The sequence below is a fragment of the Macaca nemestrina genome, chromosome 5, assembly GCF_043159975.1.
Source record: "Macaca nemestrina isolate mMacNem1 chromosome 5, mMacNem.hap1, whole genome shotgun sequence".
NCBI classification, from domain to species: Eukaryota; Metazoa; Chordata; class Mammalia; order Primates; family Cercopithecidae; genus Macaca; species Macaca nemestrina.
Window position 1 is genome coordinate 39,761,789 of NC_092129.1, and position 20,480 is coordinate 39,782,268.

Sequence of the window (20,480 nt, forward strand, 5' to 3'; positions counted from 1 at the left end):
ATGATATATAATAGGTTTCTAACCAGTATAGGTAAACCACTATTACTTAAAGCACACCTTGTCAATAGTAGCTCAATTATACATTTATTTCTTCAAACCAAGCAAATACTTTTCAACAATCAATTATCTTAATGATCTGATTAGTATAAACATTTATCAGCTACTTTATTTGTGAAGCAATGGAAATACCAATTTTGAAAACTGTGAAAAATGGCCAATTTAAATTATACATGATAGTTTTTCCAGACTTTTAGACCAACTATTTTTCTCAATGCTCACTTTTTTTTAACATTAACTATTTTTTCAATGAAATAAAATTAATCCAGTGGTAGAAAAAGCCTCAATAGGAATCGTAAGAGTGAAACCTCACTTCACATAATATCTACTCTGTTGAAAACTATCTTCCAGTTGACTAATTATAAAATTTTAATCCATAAATAATATTTTTCTGAGAAGAGGATCCTTTAAAACAATAATGATGGGCCAGGAGCAGTGGCTCACGCCTGTAATCCCAGCACTTTGGGGGGCCAAGGCAGGCGGATCACGAGGTCAGGAGATCGAGACCATCCTGACTAACACGGTGAAACCCTGTCTCTACTAAAAATACAAAAAATTAGCCAGGCATGGTGGAGGGTGCCTGTAGTCCCAGCTACTCGGGAGGCTGAGGCAGGAGAATGGCGTGAACCCGGGAGACGGAGCTTGCAGTGAGCCAAGATCGCGCCACTGCACTCCAGCCTGGGTGACACAGCGAGACTCTGTTTCCCCCCCCCAAAAAAAAGATGTATGAATTTTAATTTCTGCATTTTCCTGTGGAAGACTTTGTGTTACTCAGTTTCATATTCTTGGGGGTGTTTTTTTTTCTTGGTAGATTTAAGGTGGCAAGGAAAATAACATCAGAAAATTAAGATTATTCCACAATTTTATTCCCCAAATATATGCTTTTTTAGCAGTTCATTCATGGGCATGTATAACACAATTATAAAATAACACTCTAAGGTTATATGTATTTGCTGTTAACAAAATGAACTAAAATATTGTCTAAATTAAGATATGTTAACATGTAATATATTATTTTAGAAGTTAGTTCTAACTTAGTACCAGAAGAGGCTAATTTATGTAAATACTAGGAAGTTCACATTCTAAAACTATAGATATATTAAAATACTGAAAATTTCTCTGGGGGAAAAAAGAGAAATCTTCTGGAATGTTTAGTGGTATCAAGTTGACGTGATACTGGAGCTATTATACATAAGCTCCTAAATCTTTAGGACAAGGCCTGTTGTATCACACACCGAGAAAGAAATTGTCACAAGCCTCTCAGATCGGTCTAGTTTCACAGTTGAAAAGGGGGTATCTAATCTAACAAGTGCCCTTGGAAAAATACATTCACTTTAAGAGCCAAAGCAAAGATGTTTCTATCCCACTCTTCTTCCAAAAGACACCCATCCCATTTTCCCAAAAGAGAGACAGCAAGAAAAGCAGAATACTGCATTTTCAAAAAAGTAGGAAACAGTCATAATACCAAAGCACAAACTATGAAGAACATCTTACCAAACAGAAATGTGGATCAAACTCAGTGTACATGAGAAACATAGGACTCCAGATTCTGTCCAGAAGCCAGAGTTCTCCAAAGTTGGAAACATACCTCTGAAGGACCCAACAAGGAAAATAGCAACAGTGAAGGCTAAGGAAGAATCTCAGAACCCATCCACGCCAAGGACAAGGAAATCACAAAAACCTTCGAAAGAGAATTTCACTTAGCCTTTCACTGTTTCTGTTTTGCCTCAAAGAGAGAAAACTGACACTGCTGAGAAAACTGCTGCAACATGACCTAAGGATAAACAGCAAGTTCACGAGTACGAGGTGGTCCGAGCTCAGTCACCACACCCCTCCCATTATTCTTTATAAAATGCTGTCAAAAAAGAAATCCCTCCCTTTTCAAATATTCAAAGAGGGCATGACATAGAAGCTATAGGTAAATACTCTAAGAATAAATATGGAGGAAAACAAAAGGCAGATGACGAATATGTAACAGTTGAATGTAAAAAGAAAAAGGGTTTTTAAAGTTTTATGATATCAAGTATAGCAAAGAAAATACAGTATCTGACCCAAGAGCTTAAAAGAAAGACACAGAGGATAAAATAAAGATGCTAAAAACAAATAGGAGGACAAATGGAAAAGTAAGCCAGCAGGGCTCAGAAGAACAGAGGGAGAGTGGGAAACTCCTGTAGAAATAAAAGCCACACTGGAGGTGGCAGAATCCAGGTAGCTAGTTAGCAACATGCAACAACAGAAAACAGTAGAGCAGCAGCTGCAAATTCCTCCAGGAAAGAGTAATGCTAAACTATTATTTTCCATTTGTCATGCAAATATAGGTCACAAAATCACTTTTAAAATAACTAATAAACTGTTTTTAAAAACTGTTTAATAAATTGTTTTAAAAAATTGTTTAAAAGCTAATAAATTCAGTAAAGGTGTAAAGGTGTAAAGGAGAACACCTTACCTAAGAATTTAAAATATTAACACAATTAATGAGAAACAGAAAAGGGGTGAATTGTAAATGTTCACATCTCCATTTTTAACAGTGAGAGATCAATATACATTCTTTAAAGTTAGTGAAGTTAAAAAGATAAAGTATGTTATTACATGATAAAAATGAACTATAAAATTTCCAAGTTATCATAGAATACACAAAGATAAAAACAAACACAAATCATATCAAAATATGTAAATATAAAAGACAACAACTTTTTAAAAAATGACAGACATTATTATCTGGTCTATTAATAACATAAATGAGAAGAACCCATCTATTAAAACAAAGACTCTCTATCCAAACCCAAGTATATAAATACAGGAGATACAACTAAACCTAAGCGACTCAAAACATTGAAAGCAAAAGAAAGGACAAATAAAACAAGAGAAAGCAGCAATCATGATATTAATGCTAAACTGAATTTAAGGCAAAAAGCAAAAAACTAGCAAAAAGGGAAATTTAATGATAAATTCAAATCCATAGAAAGATCATGTATCTTTGTATATCAAATTTTACAGAGTAAACTCTCCAGGCAATATGAAATAAAAATGCAAGAGTGTTATATATTAACTTACCACTCTCAGCCTATCGCCAATCAAAAAAAAAAAACAAAAAAAACAGATTATAAGAATAATGAACAGGCCGGCTGCAGTGGCTCACGCCTGTAATCCTAGCACTTTGGGAGGCCGAGATGGGTAGATGGCTTGGGCCCAGGAGTTCAAGACCAGCATAGATAATATGGCAAGACCCCATCTCTACTAAAATTACAAAAATTAGCCAGGTGTGATTGCAGGCACCTGTAATCCCAGCTATTCGGGAGACTAAAGCCTGAGAATAGCTTGAACCCAGGAGGCAGAGGTTGCAGTGAGCCGAGATGGTGCCACTGCACTCAGGCCTGGGCGACAGAGTGAGACTCCATCTCAAAAAAAAAAAAGAAAAATAAGCTAACAGAAAATTATTGTATTTTGTATTCTGCAAACAGAACAGTGTTGTAGACAAATGCCTATGAAATACATTAGGTCGCAAAGACAAACTCAATAAACAGAGTACAGACCAGATACTCTGATAAACAGTATAATAAAACCAGTAATCATAACAAAAATAACAAAACTCCCCAACAACCAAAATTCTAAAACTCTCTTGGACTCTTGGCTTAAAAAGGAAATGAAAATTAAAATTGTTGATTATCCGGAAAATAACAGTAACTCGAAAAGAACCCACAAGCCACCGCAAATGTAGTATTCATAGGAAAAATAATGACTACAGAGATAGAATTAAATAAGAATAAAGTGAGAATTATGCATATCAACTTTAAAATATTAGAAAGGAACAAGCAAAGGATGAGGCTAGATTCTAATCTAACAGTTTATTTAAACAGAGATCTGAAATTTACGTGGCAAAATGTTAGCTTGTTAAAACCAAGTGCTAGTTCCATGAGTGTCTGTTACATTATTTTCTGCATTTTTCTGTTAGAAATTCCATAAATAAAAACTAACTTTTTTTTTTTTTTTTTTTTTTTTTTGAGACAGTCTCACTCTGTCACCCAGGCTGGAGTGCATTAGCACAATCTCGGCTCACTGCAACCTCTGTCCCCAGGCTCAAGCAATCCTCCCACCTCAGCCTCCCAAGTAGCTGGGATCACAGATGTGTGCCACCACGCCCAGCTAATTTTTTTGTATTTTTGGTAGAGACGGCTGTTGCCCAGGCTGGTCTTGAACTCCTGAGCTCAAGCAATTCACCTACCTCGGCCTCCTAAGTGCTGGGAATACAGGCATGAGCCACCGTGCCTGGCCATAAAAACTTTTAAGATGAATTAAAAATGCATATATGTTAAATATTCTACTCAGAAGGATAGGAAATAAAAAGCAAAAAACATAAGGAAAATACATTAAGTCATACACAAACTTACAAAGTAATGAATTAAACCAGGAGAACTAATTACAGATCTAGGAACTAAAATTTAGGGAAGAAAAAACAAAATAAATTGCAAGGTAATTAAAAAAAAAAAATGCTGGGCAGAGAGAAAGGGGAGACTAGAGGAGAGAAAACCACACTGAAAATGAGAATAGAGAAGTAACTACAGACATAGAAAAATCTAAAAGAGTAAGACAATGTTTGGTACGATGCACAACAAACACATTTGTCACCTTGGATGAAATGGATGTTTTTCTAAGAAAATTAAAACTTTCAAAACTGATCCCAGAATCTTCGAAAAGATAAATCCTATCATTAAAACATATCATTTCAATGCTACTGAATTATTTGAAGACAAAATCATTCTAAATTTTTTGTAAAACCATCACAAGAAAAAACAATATCCAAAGAGCATACACATACACACAATTTCAAGTAATTTTATGAATAGATGAAATCATCTTAAATAAAATGTTAGCAAATAAAATCCATCACCTTAAAAGAAAAATCCACCATGACCAACTGGAGATGGTTCTACATCTTAACACTAGAACAATACTAGAAAATCTACTAAGATAATAATAATGTCTAACGTTATCTAACCTTTGGCAACTCTGGAGACAGTATTTTTTTCCTTCAGAAATCTCTTGCTAGCATTAAATACAACAATAAAAATTACAGCTGGATTTTCTTCTTTTTTTAGTAACGAGACAAGCTGTTTCTAAAGCTCATATGGGAAAAAGAGGCATGTGAGATAACTCAGGAAAACTACAATAAGGAGTGAAAAAAACAAGACAGCCTACCAAATATTAAAACAGGTACTAAAAAGCTATAGTAATTTAAAAAGATACTACGATAAATCCATCTTTCCACACGGAGAAAAGATGGTGGAGAAATGGGATTCCTATGTTAGCCCTTAATATCAGCTAAATCAAAGATCCAACTGTAAAACAATGAATCTGACAAATGTATTAGAAAAAACAAGGACACTTTTTTAAAAATTATCTTGTCACAGTGGAGCATAACTTTCCAAAACCCTAAGAAAAAAGGCTAATAAATCTGAATATATAAAAGTTCAAAATCTATCTTCTAAAAAAATGACCTGACAAACTAGAAGTCAGAAGTGTTTTCCATGCATATAACAATTTTTATGACTAATTTCCTTAGTATATAAATATGCACCTATGTATGTGTGCATATGGATCCACACATATACATACACATACACACATACACAGACACACACATCCTAAAAATCATGAAACAAGAGATAAACCAGCAGAAAAGTGGGCAGTTAAGAGTAGACAGGGAGAAAAATATAGCTTTACAGATAAGAAATATAAATAAATGAAAAAAATATTTTCCAATTATCAGGTTGGTATAATACCAAAAGGAATAATACCCCTATCTATAAGAATTTGGGCAGAAATGCTCATAAACTAGTGGGAGGGAAATCAATTTCTATCAAGAGCAATTAGGCAATATCTATCCAAAACTTTCAAGTGTATCAGTTCAATTTCTAGAAATGTAGGATGTTCATTTATTATCAGCAATAACAACTGGAACACTTAAAATGTTCATCAACAGAGGCTGTTTAAATAAATTATGGTATAATCATATTACAGAATTCTAGGTAGCTGTTAAATGAGATTGATCTGTATATGGCAGTAAAGAAAGTTCTGCAAAATGCTTTAAGTGATACATATGCAAGTGTTACAGTATATTCTCCATTTGTATAAAAATGTATCCGTACATTCACATATGTGTAACATGCTAGTGAAACCTTTGGAAGAATAAAGAAGAAACAGTGTATTTACAGTGGCTCCCTCTAAGGAACAAGATTGTGGGACCATATTAGGAGACAGACTCAATTTTTACTTAAAATCCTTGCCTACGTTTATGTGCCAGACATATTCTGAGTTGGGAATACAGCAGTGAATACACAAAATTCCTATATTTGTAGGACTTACGTGGAAGGGGGGTGGAGGGAGAGCAGAGAGAAAACATAACAAAAACAAGTGTATATACAACAAACACAGTGTCAGAGGATATAAGTGCTGTTAAGAATAAAGCAGAGTGACAACAGAAAGTCTATGCATGTGTGAGAGAGGAATTATGACTTCACATGGGGTGGTAATAAAGGCAGAACAGTGAACTACGGGTGCATATGAAAGTTCCCCTACCCCATGATTGAGAGTAAAGTGATATCGAAACTACCATTCAAACAGTGATTAGCCAGGAGGGAAGGGGGAGAGAAAAAAGGCAAGCACTATAGAAGCAGAGGAAACTCAGGTAGGTGTTCTTGGGTAGGTTTGGGTAAACAGGTACAAAACAGAAATGAGCTCATAAAGGGGCTCAGGAAATAAAAGGATTTAGATAGGGAGAGAGAAAATTAGATCTTTAGTTTAGAAAACTTATTCTGGCCAAAATAAACTGAAAAGTCAAGAAACCAGTTAGATGTTTAGGTAATTCTGCTAAAAGCTAATGGCCTGTAAAAGGAAAAGTAACAGGAAATAAAATAATAAAAATAAAAGTAACAATAAAGAGGAAAAGTAACAATAAAGGAGAAAATAATGAAGAGGAAAAATAACAAGAGTAGTGGGCCAAAAAATGTACAGTTGATTCTCATTATTCACAGGTTCCACATTGTGAATTCACCTAATCACAACAAATTTACTTGTAATCCCAAAATCACTACTCACTTTTGCACTCACTTGTGGACATGTGCAGAGCAGCAAAAAAATCATCCAATATGCAAGTTCCCAGGTGAGGTGAGGAAGGTGACAGTCGGCCTTCTTGTTACAGCTCTCATACTGTAAACAAATGTCCTTTTCATGGTCTACCTAGTGTCACATTTTTTCCAGTTTTGTGCTTTTTGTTGGTAATTTTGTGCTTTTTGTTGATAATTTTTAAAATGGCCTGTAAGTGTAGTGCTTAGTATTCTAAACACAAGAAGGCTAGGATGTGCCTAACAAATAAACGATGTTAGATAAGGAGATAACGCATGAGTTACAGTGCTGTTGGCCTGAGTTCGGTGTTAATGAATCCATGCTATACACGTCCATTAAATAAGGTGTCTTTAAATAGAGACACATATAAAACAATGTTATGTATTCACTGATTGATGAAAATGTTATGAGAGGCTCACAGGAACCTACCCCTGTATTTCCTGTAGGAGCAATGGTTCAGTATTCATTATTTCGGTGTTTGTAGTGACTATAAAACATAACTACTGTAAATAACAAGAGTCGACTATGTATGTATGCATATTATACGCACACACACGTATATTTACTTATTTGTAAGGTGAGAATAACAGGAATGGTAATCAATTATGAGTAGCAGGTGAAGAGAGATGAACCAAGGATGATACTAGGTTCCTGGTTTTGGTTAACTAGATGGTGATAGTAATAACAAAGACGGGAAACAGAAGAGAAGGTGGCACCTTAGATGAGGAAGACAAAGATGTCAGCTTTGAAGGGTATAATATGCCACACTGTAATAAAGATAATCATGTGTTGAAGTGTGCATATATCCCCCACCCCTTTGACGTAAGAATACTATCTGTTCATCTTGGGTTATATCTTTCATCTAAAACGCTTTTCTTCACTCATCCAGTAGATATCAGGCCTGTCAATTTCAGAAATAAATACGCATTTTATCACTTCTTTTTTTTTTTTTTGAGACAGGGTCTCACCACACTGCCCAGGCTGAACTTGAATTTCTGGGCTCAAGTGGCAATCCTCCTGCCTCAGCCTTCCAAAGAGCTCGGACTACAGGTGCATGCCACCACCATACCCAGCTCATCATTTCCTTTGCCTTCCACTGTCATCTCTGCAATTACATCGCCAATATTCATCACAACCTATACTTATATAGTATTTCTAGGTGAGTCCTAAACAGTAAAAAGAATATATAAAATTTTACCCCATGGAAAGCAAGAATTCTAAATGCCAAATATCTTAAAAGAAAATTTTCACAAACAGGTAGTTTGTTTTTTAATTTGTTTATAGAAATAAAACAGTACTTTCAGCATAAATGATTAAAAGATCATTCGGAAATATCAAGTTTATATAGAAAATCCTAATGGATAGATTGCATGTTTTTACACTTGATTTAGGAAAATCTCAGAATTTTCATTTCTTTCTGTGTAGCTTTTACAAAATATATACAAACTCAAAATGTGACAAATTTTTTACAATCTAAAAATTAAAATTGTGTAACTGCATAAACTGAGCTTTATGTCATTATAAATATATAGGTAAAAGAAAACAAGTATAGAAATTCATATTAATCCCTCCCTGTCTAGTCCACATTATTTATGTATAATCTACTGTTTATATATAAAACAATTTCTGAACTATTATAAAATTGACTTTATAACCAAATATATACCTGCATGAACATAAAAGAGAAAACATGTTGATACACAGTTCTTTCTCAACATACAATGTATACTTGTTTATTTGCAATGGTCCACATATAGATTCAGGGTCAATTTAAAAAGGGAAATAATCATAAGAGAACTCATTATTCTTCTCTTTAACTGTATTTTATCTTCAGTGGTTTCTTTTACTTACAAAAAATGAGCACCTTATTAGTTTTATCCCTGGTATGACAATTAGTTACATGACCCCCCACTGAATACTAAAAACTAAATATAAAACACTGACTATAGTTATCATTACATATGAGAAGAAAAAGTGTAAAAGGCAAGTTTAAGAAAGACAGATTCAAAGCTAAAAGGAGAAAAAAAGGTTAAAATGCCAGTTTAGTAACTAGGAAAGGTTTTAAAAAGGAAAAGTTTTAAAAAGTGCTCTGCACAGAAATGAAACCCTGGTTCTTGGCAATTTATTGTAAGAAGAATCATATCCAAAAGAGCCAACTAAACACTTTAGAATGCAAAAGGACAAAACATCCATCCATGAACAACATCAGATCTTTTAAGAAACCAAAAAGAGTGAAGAGCAAAAATTGTTTTTAATGTATTTTATATCATTTAGAATATAATTACAATATTATTTCTATTCCTAAAGTAAATTATTAATGCCCTTGATCATAATGCAAATAAAAACAGCTTTGCATCTTAAAATTTATAGCTGAACTGGAAAGTAAAGTAAACTAAAACACCTAGCATACCTGAGCTACTAAGACAGCAGTCAATAAACAGCAGCTGGTACAGAATATACACTTAGTGCCAACAATCACAAGGAGCATATTCATGAACAAGCAAAGACACTTGGCTTTTTACCAAGGACCAATGGCCAAGGGTGGAAGGTGGAAAGGTCTGCTCAGTTCCACCTCTGCAATCTCAGAGACTGTGACATTCCCTTAGTCAACAGCCAAGTACTTGTCGTGTACATGCCTGACAGACCAGTAGCCAAGCCAAGGAAAATAGGAAGCCTGGAAACCTATTTAAGATATCGTTGCCATCTCTTACCACCCTATAATATATAATTTTTTTCCCCACCAAAAGAATCTCATACCTGGTAGTTACAACCCTAATCAGCCAACAAATGGAGACCTAGTTCAACCGACAAGGTCTACTATATGGCTTTAAAAGTATTGCATTTCCACTTGAAAATTACTTTGTTATAAAAGAGGTAACACAATAGTGCTGCTATTCAATATTCAACTACAGTATAGATTACATAAGTATTTGAGGATTCATGTGCAATGTGGACCACCCGTGCAGCACTTAACCTATCAATAATTATCATCAGTTACAAACAAACTCTTATAATTAATTAATTCACTCCTAAATTGAAGACTGCCAATATATACATCTAGTTCAGTCATACACTAATTCAAAGTTACTAAAATGTTTGACCAAGGTTCAAGACTAGAAAAACAATCTCAACCACTGGGATAATTAAAATTTTAAAATCAATCACAAAATATAGCTTGTGATTTAAATGATCTCCTAACCATTAGTATTATGGTGCACTGATATATTCAATTAAAAAACAAAAACCTGAAGACATCACAAGAAATCAAGAAGTGTTTGGTTTAAAAAAAAAAAAAAAGACATAATGCCATCTTAACTTTTCCCATCGAAATACTGAAAAACATCACACAGAGATTAAAATTTTGGAATGTCATTCTGAAAATAAACAGAAACAAAAGTAACACAAAAAATTATCAAATGTACAGTAAAGTAGCTGCCAGAGAAAAAATATTTACTGGGAAAAGATCAGCCTTTTCATTTTCATTAAAAAAAATATTTGGCCAGGCGTGGTGGTTCATGCTTGTAACCCCAGCACTTCGGGAGGCCGAGGTGGGCGAATCACCTGAGGTCAGGAGTTAGAGATCAGCCTGGCCAATGTGGTGAAACCCCATCTCTACTAAAAATACAAAAACTAGCCAGGCATGGTGACATGCACCTGTAATCCCAGCTACTCGGGGGGCTGAGACAGGAGAATCACTTGAATCTGAGAGGCGTAGGTTGCAGTGAGCCGAGATCATGCCACTGCACTCCAAGCTGGGGAACACAGTGAGACTCCGTCTCAAAAAAATAAAATAACATTTTAGATACTACTGTATTATATTTTTGCAAGGAATACTAATAATATCTCCATCATTTTATGCAAAAAGCTATAATTCCTAAGTAGCATTTTTCCTTGGTATTCCTTATTTCTAGAAATCATTCATTCAAGTCAGTCAGATGTTATTCTTGGCATTAATAAGTCCATTCTACTGATTTCTCCCTTTAAGGCAATGATTCTCAAACAGAAATATACATTTTGGGGAATAATTTTGAAAATACACATTCCCAAGTGCCATTCCTCAGAGACTGCTTCAGCATATATGGAGTGAAGCCTCAGCGTCTGTGTTCTGAAGTAATTCCTCCAGTGATTCTGATTGCTAGTTGAGAACCACTGCTTTAAGGGATTAATTACATACTTATTCTAATGATTGGAAAAGCTTTTATTGATCCCCCATTGCTGAAACTTTGTCACTGTGGGGCACACAGCTGTCAGTAGCAAAAAGGAAAACTCCACATTCCATTACTTACTGAAAAGAACAAGTTAGGCCGGGCACAGTGGCTCATGCCTATAATCCCAGCACTTTGGGAGGATGAGGGGGTGGATCACAAGGTCAAGAGATCAAGACCATCCTAGCCAACATGGTGAAACCCCGTCTCTACTAAAAATACAAAACTTAACTGGGCATGGTGACACACGTCTGTAGTCCCAGCTACTCAGGAGGCTGAGTCAGGAGAATCGCTTGAACCCAGGAGGCGGAGGCTGCAGTGAGTGTCACTGTCACTGCACTCCAGCCTAGCCACAGAGAAAGACTCCATCTTAAAAAAATAAGAACAGGCCGGGCGCGGAGGCTCACACCTGTAATCCCAGCACTTTGGGAGCCCGAGGCAGGCGGATCACGAGGTCAGGAGATGGTGGAGACCATCCTGGCTAACACGGTGAAATCCTGTCTCTACAAAAAAAAAAATTTTTTTTTTTAATTTAAAAAAAAAAAAAGGTAGCCGGGTGTGGTGGCGGACGCCTGTAATCCCGGCTACTCGGGAGGCTGAGGCAGGAGAATGGCGTGACCCCAGAGGCGGAGCTTGCAGTAAGCCGAGATCGCGCCACTGCACTCCAGCCTGGATGACAGAGCAAGACTCTATCTCAAAAAAATAAAATAAAATAAAGTAATAATAATAACAAAGAAGAAGAAATAATAATAATAATGAAGAAGAAGCAGAAGCAGAAGCAGAAGAAGAAGCAGAAGAAGCAGCAGAAGCAGAAGCAGCAGCAGAAGCAGCAGCAGCAGCAGCAGCAGCAGCAGCAGCAGCAGCTAAAGACATCTGGTAAAATTCTCCATTCAAAGAACATGCAACCATACCTGAAAACACTTTTTATACATTTATTTTAAAGTGTATATTTAGGACAAATGGTTTTTAAAAATGTAAAAAAATAATTCACATATTAATCCAACTTCTATATTTACATGGTTCCTTAAAAGATTTTCAGTTTATTATTATCAAAAATGTATTTCAACAATCTCCACAGTACTCTCAAAAGTCAGGAATTTTAAGATTTTTCTAATAGAAAAATTTTAGTATTTATCTACAGAAAAATAATGAGACTAGGAATTATATCATATTTTAAAATATAACGTCTCAGCTATGCTGTGCCACATAAGAATAATCTTCACACTAAACTATAATAATCCCAAATGCTGGCATTTTCGTTTAAGAACAAAGCACAAAAATATTTCATAGAAAAAAATACTTTGTCATAAAAAACATAGAAAGTTGAATGCTTCAAACAAAAATATCTGAGGTCTGATTTCACAACATCAAGTTTCCATATCCACTTTGTAAACATATACTCAGTATAGGTTACCAACTTAAATAAAGCCAGTTATCACTGAAAGAAGGTATAGTTTAAAAAAAATTCAGTGCAAAAATAAGTATCAACTAATCAACTGACCTAGGACAATTTTCATAAAAATCACAATTTGAATCCCATAATATAAAGTGATTCCTCTGAAGACTTTAATTAAAAATAAAAAGCTCTACAACAGCAATCAAGTTTTTCTTTTGTTACTATTCTCTAGTAAATGCTTTTTTTTGATTAGCTTTTACAATGTCATCAGGTGATGCTGATTTGAAGTCAAATGGTGTTATCGCTACAAGAGGACTTATTTCTTTGTCCTTTACATCTTGAACTTGTCTACTATAAAGAAAAGTCTTATAGAGGTCAAGGGTGCGTCGCTTGCAGCTTTTCAGTGGGTAACGAAGACACAGTGTTGAGGCAAAAGCTGAAGGTCTAGCAGCAAGGGCCTTGGTCCAAGAGAGAGAAAAAGGTGGTTTCCTGGTCAGAGAGCCTTTATTGTTTTTTTTATTATCCTTAGCAAGATTGGAATTCTTCCCTAGCTTTGAATTTAGAACTTTAGTTCGTGATGATGGACCAATGGATTGGTCTACTATAGGCTTTGGAACAAAATCTGGGTTTTTTATAAGGACACTAAGATCAATATTTGAATCTATTCCAGGAGACCTCACTTCAGATAAACTGACCTCAAAGGACTCTTTCCTAATCTGAGAGTTGTCTACATCAATTGTTTCTGCAATCAATTCAGAAAGTGACAAATTCTCAAGGTCTCTTGTGGGAGAAGCTTTATGAAATGCCAATGACGAGAGAGATCCTGTTAATTCTGATATTCCGGGTGAAGACTGACAGCGATTTGCTAATTGTGACAGAGGAAAGGATCCCAAACTTAGATCTGTGAAACTGGCAGATGACTGGTCATAAAGGTCAGATAAAGTAAAGCACTGGCTTATATTGTTTTCTTTGTGTTCCTGAAACAGTTCAGTGAGGGATGGACTTTCACACTGAGAAAACTGCAAATTATCATTTTTTAAAATGTAATTCTCAGCACTTTGTTCAACTAAAGAAACACTTCCAACTTCAGTTTCTTTACTAGCATTTAAATGATCAACAGTCATATTTTCCAATGAGCTAGTTAAGTACAAATGATTATTTGAACTTCCTAAACTGTCCCATACTGGAATGTTTTGAAAATCAGATAGCGAATTATTTTGAATATATAAAGTATTATTCGGTGTTGTGCTCTTTATGATTACGGGCTTTAAATCTGGCATTTCTTTCAATGCAGAATCATCTTTGGAAATACATTCAGATGCATGAAGTCTCAACAAATCAGCATCTACGTTCTTTGACAGTAGACTTTCCAGACTCTCTGTAGATGATAATCTGACTGATGGCTGACTTTCACAGGAATCTCTTGACATATCATGAATTAGGTTAGCTAGTGAAAGTTCTTTTGTTAACTTACATGATTCTAGTTTCTTTTCACTTTTAAGTCTGTCAAGTTTCTTTCTTCTATGGAGTAAATAGTGACTTGGAACTGAAGAATTATGAGATAATCCATATTTTCCTACTGAGCTAGACAAATCAAAGGGTTTGCAACTATAATCCAAATGATTTGCTGACTGAGGATAAGAACTTTGAACATTATCAGCTGAAACTTCAGAAGAAGAAAATAAGACTCCTTACCTTACAAGAGCCATTAATTTTCAGATGAATAGGTTGATACACGCAGAAGACAGTCACAGCAACCAAAAGGAAACATGAAATGAGGCATTTAATTACTAAATGCTTCTTTTGATTATGACATGAATAAAGTGATACTTGATCATTACTTAACATGAATACTCTAAAAACCAGTAAGGGAGTATTACCTTCCTTTAACAATTTAAAGTACTCTTTATACTCTATTCACTGATAAATACAATGTAAGTCAGTCAATGTTCTAATTTTCATGAATTTAAAAATGTGAGGTTTTAACCATAATTAAATTATAGTCAGGATTGTCTCAAATTCAAAAACTTCTTTAAAAAAACAAAAGAAACTAGGTTCATTTTATTCTGTATTTTAATGTATTAGAAACAAATAAGCAAACAAATAACTCCCAGTAATTTCTACCATAATCTGGGATACACTACCAATACAAGATGACATATTACAGATTCATTCCCATCACAGCCAGTTAAAAGTGCCCATCTGTGGGCCCAGCATCCCCGGAAAACACTCTTATTTCATCGTAACAGGCTGTATGCAGCTTTGTTGTAGAAAAATTTAGCCCAAAGGTTACAATAAACACTGACATAAGTAAACAAATTGCCATACTCATACTGAGAGATAGCATGCCAATTAACATAATGCTACCACCTCAGTTCCCCTCTTACGTCCACTGAATTCCAAATTTCACCCCAAATTTTACAAATTTAAAATTAAATCTCTGGCTATAAAATGCAAAGTAGTATAATTATGATACTTATACCTAATTATATTTAAATTTTAAAAAGTATACATAATAAAAGCATAAAGGGATTTTTTTAACATTAATTAGCTGGCTGTTAATTTCCTTTTCCTATTTCACTAGAGTTTAAAAAAATAACAATTGAAAAGTTCTGTAAGCTACTAACAAGAAGAAAAAGATGTCTTGTCTTATCTAATTTTATTTCCACTCTGTTGTTAGTTATAAAATCAAGTAGTGAGGCCGGGTGCAGTGGCTCACACCTGTAATCCAAGAACTTCAGGAGGCCGAGGCGGGCGGATCCCTTGAGGCCAGGAGTTCAAGAACAGCCTGGCCAACATGGTGAAATCCCATCTCTAATAAAAACACAAAGGGCCGGGCGCGGTGGCTCAAGCCTGTAATCCCAGCACTTTGGGAGGCCAAGACGGGTGGATCACGAGGTCAGGAGATCGAGACCATCCTGGCTAACACGGTGAAACCCCGTCTCTATTAAAAAATACAAAAAAAAAAACTAGCCGGGCGAGGTGGTGGGTGCCTGTAGTCCCAGCTACTCAGGAGGCTGAGGCAGGAGAATGGCGTGAACCCGGGAGGCGGAGCTTGCAGTGAGCTGAGATCCGGCCACTACGCTCCAGACTGGGCGACAGAGCGAGACTCTGTCTCAAAAAAAAAAAAAAAAAACACAAAGAAAAAAAAAATAAGTCAGGCACGGTAGCATGCACCTGTAATCCCAGTTACTTGGGAGGCTGAGGAAGGACAATCAGTTGAACCCAGGAGGTAGGAGGCTGCTGTGAGCAAGATCATGCCACTGCACTCCAGCCTGGGTGACAGAGTGAGACTCTGTCTCAAAAAACAAACAAATAAACAAACAAAAAAAATCAAGTAGTAAAATAACCACAAAAACAGGCTACAACAGAAGAAAGGAAACTCAGTACTCATCCTAAAAATTCACAACTAGAAGATTAACTGATAATCAAAAGTTAACAATAACATGCAAGATTTTCTTAATAGCTCAAGCAAATTAAGTATTTTCTTAAAAGCTCAAGCAAATGAAAGCCTCTCTTTAGGCATTAACTATGTAAAACAAGTGAAAAAGAACAAGTAAAGGCATACCTTTTGCCATCTTTCTTGTAGATACTGTTCCCTCATTCTTGTCCTTCAAATTCTGCACTCTATCTTGTTCCAGAACCCCTGACAAAGCCTTCTGCACATCAAACTTGTTCTTCAGAACTGCTTCAATTAATATTTCATCTGGCACAGCATCTCCAAGTACCTCTCTCATGTGATCAAGGCACGAATAAAGACGAGCTAGAAAAGACAACAATGGTCAAAAGCTATACTAAATGGCGCCATGAAAGAACTTTTAATCTTCAAAACTGATTTTAAAATTTACAGCTGTACTAGAATATTCAACTCTCCTTTCTCTTTGGCAAAAATTATTTCTAATGATCACATTTTTATCTACAATATACCTTATCTTCCCTTATCAGAGGAACGATTTCGTTAATTTAAAAATCACTATAATAAAATGTCTCCTGAATAATAGTGACTAAATGTTTCTAAAAAGTGTACATTGCAGATCACTTGGACTCGGGAAGGGGAACATCACACACCAGGGCCTATTATGGGGAGGGGGGAGCAGGGAGGGATGGCATTGGGAGTTATACCTGATGTAAATGACGAGTTGATGGGTGCCCACGAGTTCATGGTTGCAACACACCAACATGGCACAAGTACACATATGTAACAAACCTACACGTTGTGCACATATACCATAGAACTTAAAGTATAATAATAATAATTTTAAAAAGTGTACACTGCACAGTATACATTAATATCTATTTTCAGTCACCAATGATGATGGTATCTGCATTGATCATTTTTCGCATGTACAGAAAGGAAGGGGTGAGTGTGGAACTATTTCTAATTTGTTAGTGAACCCAGTTACTCACAAAGTATATTTCTTATATTTCTCAAGCTGCTACCTTGTTTCCTTTTTGGCTAACTTCAGTTCTTCCCAGCTAACTAAAATAATCCTTAATGACTCTTTAAAAAAACAGCAAGATAACGTAATATAAAAATGCCATAAAAACAAGAAGGTCCAGGAAGTTAAGGGGAGGATAGGCTTTTTTTTTTTTTTTGAGACAGAGTCTCACTCTGTTGCCCAGGCTGGAACGCAGTGGCGTGATCTCAGCTCACTGCAACCTCTGTCTCCCAGGTTCAAGCAATTCTCCCACCTCAGCCTCCTGAGTAGCTGGGATTACGGATGCCCGCCACCACACCCGGGTGATTTTTCCATTTTTAGTAGAGATGGGTTTCACCATGTTGCCCAGGCTGTTCTCAAACTCCTGATCTCAGGTTTCCACCTGCCTCAGCTTGCCAAAGTGCTGGGATTACCAGCATGAGCCGCCACACCCAGCCAGCATTCACTTTTAAAATAAAAAAATTTAGGTCTGGAATTATCTCAGCTGTTTATGAATTTTAATTTTCTGATGACAGTATTAAAATTATTAATAATACTTATTAATGTAAAATCTGTAAGAGAAGAGAGGCTTTGTATCCCTAGAACCTAAAACAGTACCAGGTAACTAGGGGCCAATGAATAAAAATCTATGATATATTCCTTTATATTTTTGTATAGCACTTGCCAAGTTTCACAATACTTTTATATATATACTTCTTTTGTAATCCTCATAATAAGTCTATGAGCTAGATATATCAGGCAAATTCTAACTTAATAAAGATAAGATTGAAAATCATGGCACTACTAAGTCAGCAATAACCAAAACAGAATAGAGGTTTTCAAACTCCCTATTCCACAAAACCATTTCACAGAATGCAACTTATATTTAATTGTACATGCTCATATGCTTAACAAGTAATCTACTGGCAATACTCTTTCTTTAAAAAAAAAAAAAAAAAGTATTTGATACTTATTTCATTGGCCCCTTAATTATTAACAATACATTCCTGAAATATTTGGGCAATTTTGCTTTGCTTCAATCTAAGATTAACTTTTAAAGGCTAATAAGCTATACTGGGATAATATTATCTCTTTGATAAATAACATCAATTATTGAAACTGTAACAAAATACTTAGTATAGCTAGCATTAGGGCCTCCTTTTTTTTTTTTTTTTTTTTTTTGAGATAGAGTTTCGCTCTTATTGCCCAGGCTGGAGTGCAATGGCATGATCTCAGCTCACAGCAGCCTCCATCTCCCAGGTTCAAGTGATTCTCCTGCCTCAGCCTCCCGAATAGCTGGGATGACAGCCATGTGCCACCACACCCGGGCAATTTTGTATTTTTAGTAGAAACAGGGTTTTTCCATGTGGGTCAGGCTGGTTATGAATTTTAAGTAGAGGTTATAGAGTTAGGCTAGCTTGGTTCATATCCTAATGCCACTTACTAGCAGGTACAACCTCAGGCAAGTTACTTCTCAGTGTCTCATTTTTCCTCTCTTGTAAAATGAGGGCAACTGTCCTACTTCATAAAGTTGTTGCGAAGATTAAAGATGCTAACACCTGAACAGTACATAGAAAGTACCTAGACAGCATTAGCAAAAATCAGCTACGATCATTATTACTGTCATCACTTACATGTAAGTCAGGTTGGAATGATTAACTTTCCTTCTCAAAAATACTCTGAATTTCCTAACTCCTTAATCATTGTCCACTGAGGCATAACAGGACAGAACTTCCATCCTATTCGTATCCTCTCTCCTTACAATCTTAACAATAATACTCTTTAAAAACACAATTATAAAGTGAGTGCATACAACAGCTACAGACTTTTATCCAGATTTTCCAACGTATTTTCAGAGTTGGTAAATTCCCTTTATTTCTTCTTTATCTGTTGTTTCCCTTTCTGCTTTCTACTTTTGTATATTCATGCTTTCTCTCCATTTTTCTTGAGTTGGTTAGCAGCTGGTATATATTTTATTGATTAATTCAAAGATCAACTCCCAGATTCATAAAATTCCTCTGTTTTAAAATTATTATAAATTTTCAATGTAAAAACAATCATGCCAAGCACAGTGGCTCACGCCTGTAATCCCAGCCCTTTGGGAGGCTGAGGCGGGTGGATCACTTGAAGTCAGGAGACCGAGACCAGCCCGGCCAACATGGTGAAACTCCATCTCTACTAAAAATACAAAAATTACCCATCTGTGGTGGCAGGCACCCACAATCCCAGCTACTCAGGAGGCTGAGGCAAGAGAATCCCTTTAAACTGGGAGGCAGAGGCTGCAGTGAGCCAAGACTGCACCACTGCACTCCAGCCTGGGCGACAAAGCGAAACTCTTGTCTCAAAAAAAAAAATTAGAGAACAAAGCCACACTCCAGAGAAAGATCAAATCCCTGTGCTATCAACAAATGACATTATTGTTATACCTGGCCATTTTAGTTCTGCTATCAAATCTATGGCTTGAGTGATGTTTGAAGCCATGTCACGTTTGGAACTTATTTATAAAAGAAGAAAGCCAAAATATAAATATGTTCATTAAAATGTTTAAGAGAGTTGAAAATATGCAAAAACTCAGAACCAATGACATTACCAAGTTCTATTTTGAAACTTAATTCACACGGATGTAAATCCTGAGTACACTTACCATTGTCACTTTAGACTTCAACTGCTTTTTTTCAAACCTTTTGAACTTAACATCTTTGTAAGTAAAAGAGTTTATGTATTCTAATCATAAGCTCCACATACAGCTTATCAAACAATTAAATCGTCTCAAAAAGGTCTTCTTAACAAATCACTGGAGTTTCTCTCCCATGGAAAAAAATTTTAAATGGGACAGTTCAATTAAAATTCCAGTCACTAAACAACAGCCATACAATTTTTCAATCATACAGTTAAATACACTCCTCACAAAACATACTTAATAAAACATAAATTGTCCTTAATAGGACAGATATGTTTACATCATTACTGTTCATAGTCACTGTTATAAACACTCAGAACAAAACTGATAAATTCTGGTGTGTTCGGTTATTAATCATTTTCAGATAACAGATGCACTACTTTTTGCTATACCTTGATCAAATCCACTGAGCTGATGGTTTGAAACAGAATTGGAAGATTCTTTCAGATCTTCATAATCATATTCTTCTACAGGCTCAACGGAAGGTTTGTCACGCCGTGAATAAATAAACTGAGCAGCTAGAATATAAAATGACCAAAGAATGCTATGGTATAGTCATTTCCTATTAACTTTTTTTACAAATGTTAAAGTAAAAATTAAAA

At 35.5% G+C, this 20,480-nt stretch overlaps 1 protein-coding gene and 1 long non-coding RNA gene across 7 annotated transcripts in view; one reads left to right on the forward strand and one right to left on the reverse strand.

Annotated features, from left to right (window-relative positions):
- The window catches only part of LOC105465656 (HBS1 like translational GTPase), a 97,776-nt gene that overhangs the window by 64,373 nt on the left and 12,923 nt on the right, over nucleotides 1-20,480 (reverse strand). For 2 of the 6 annotated variants that reach the window (XM_011714208.2, XM_011714207.3), the window contains exons 3-4: nucleotides 20,271-20,396; nucleotides 16,349-16,543 (exon numbers count right to left, since the gene is read on the reverse strand). In XM_011714208.2, coding sequence (XP_011712510.1) covers nucleotides 16,349-16,543; nucleotides 20,271-20,396 — 321 coding nt within the window. Of the gene's footprint in view, nucleotides 1-12,184; nucleotides 14,471-16,348; nucleotides 16,544-20,270; nucleotides 20,397-20,480 lie in introns of those variants that run through there. The other 4 variants (XM_011714210.2, XM_011714209.3, XM_011714211.2 and 1 more) reach the window with 3 other exon arrangements.
- LOC139363310 (uncharacterized) lies at nucleotides 6,612-13,587 on the forward strand. The gene is made up of 3 exons (XR_011623382.1): nucleotides 6,612-6,742; nucleotides 8,140-8,338; nucleotides 13,451-13,587. It is a non-coding gene; the product is annotated as an uncharacterized lncRNA (long non-coding RNA).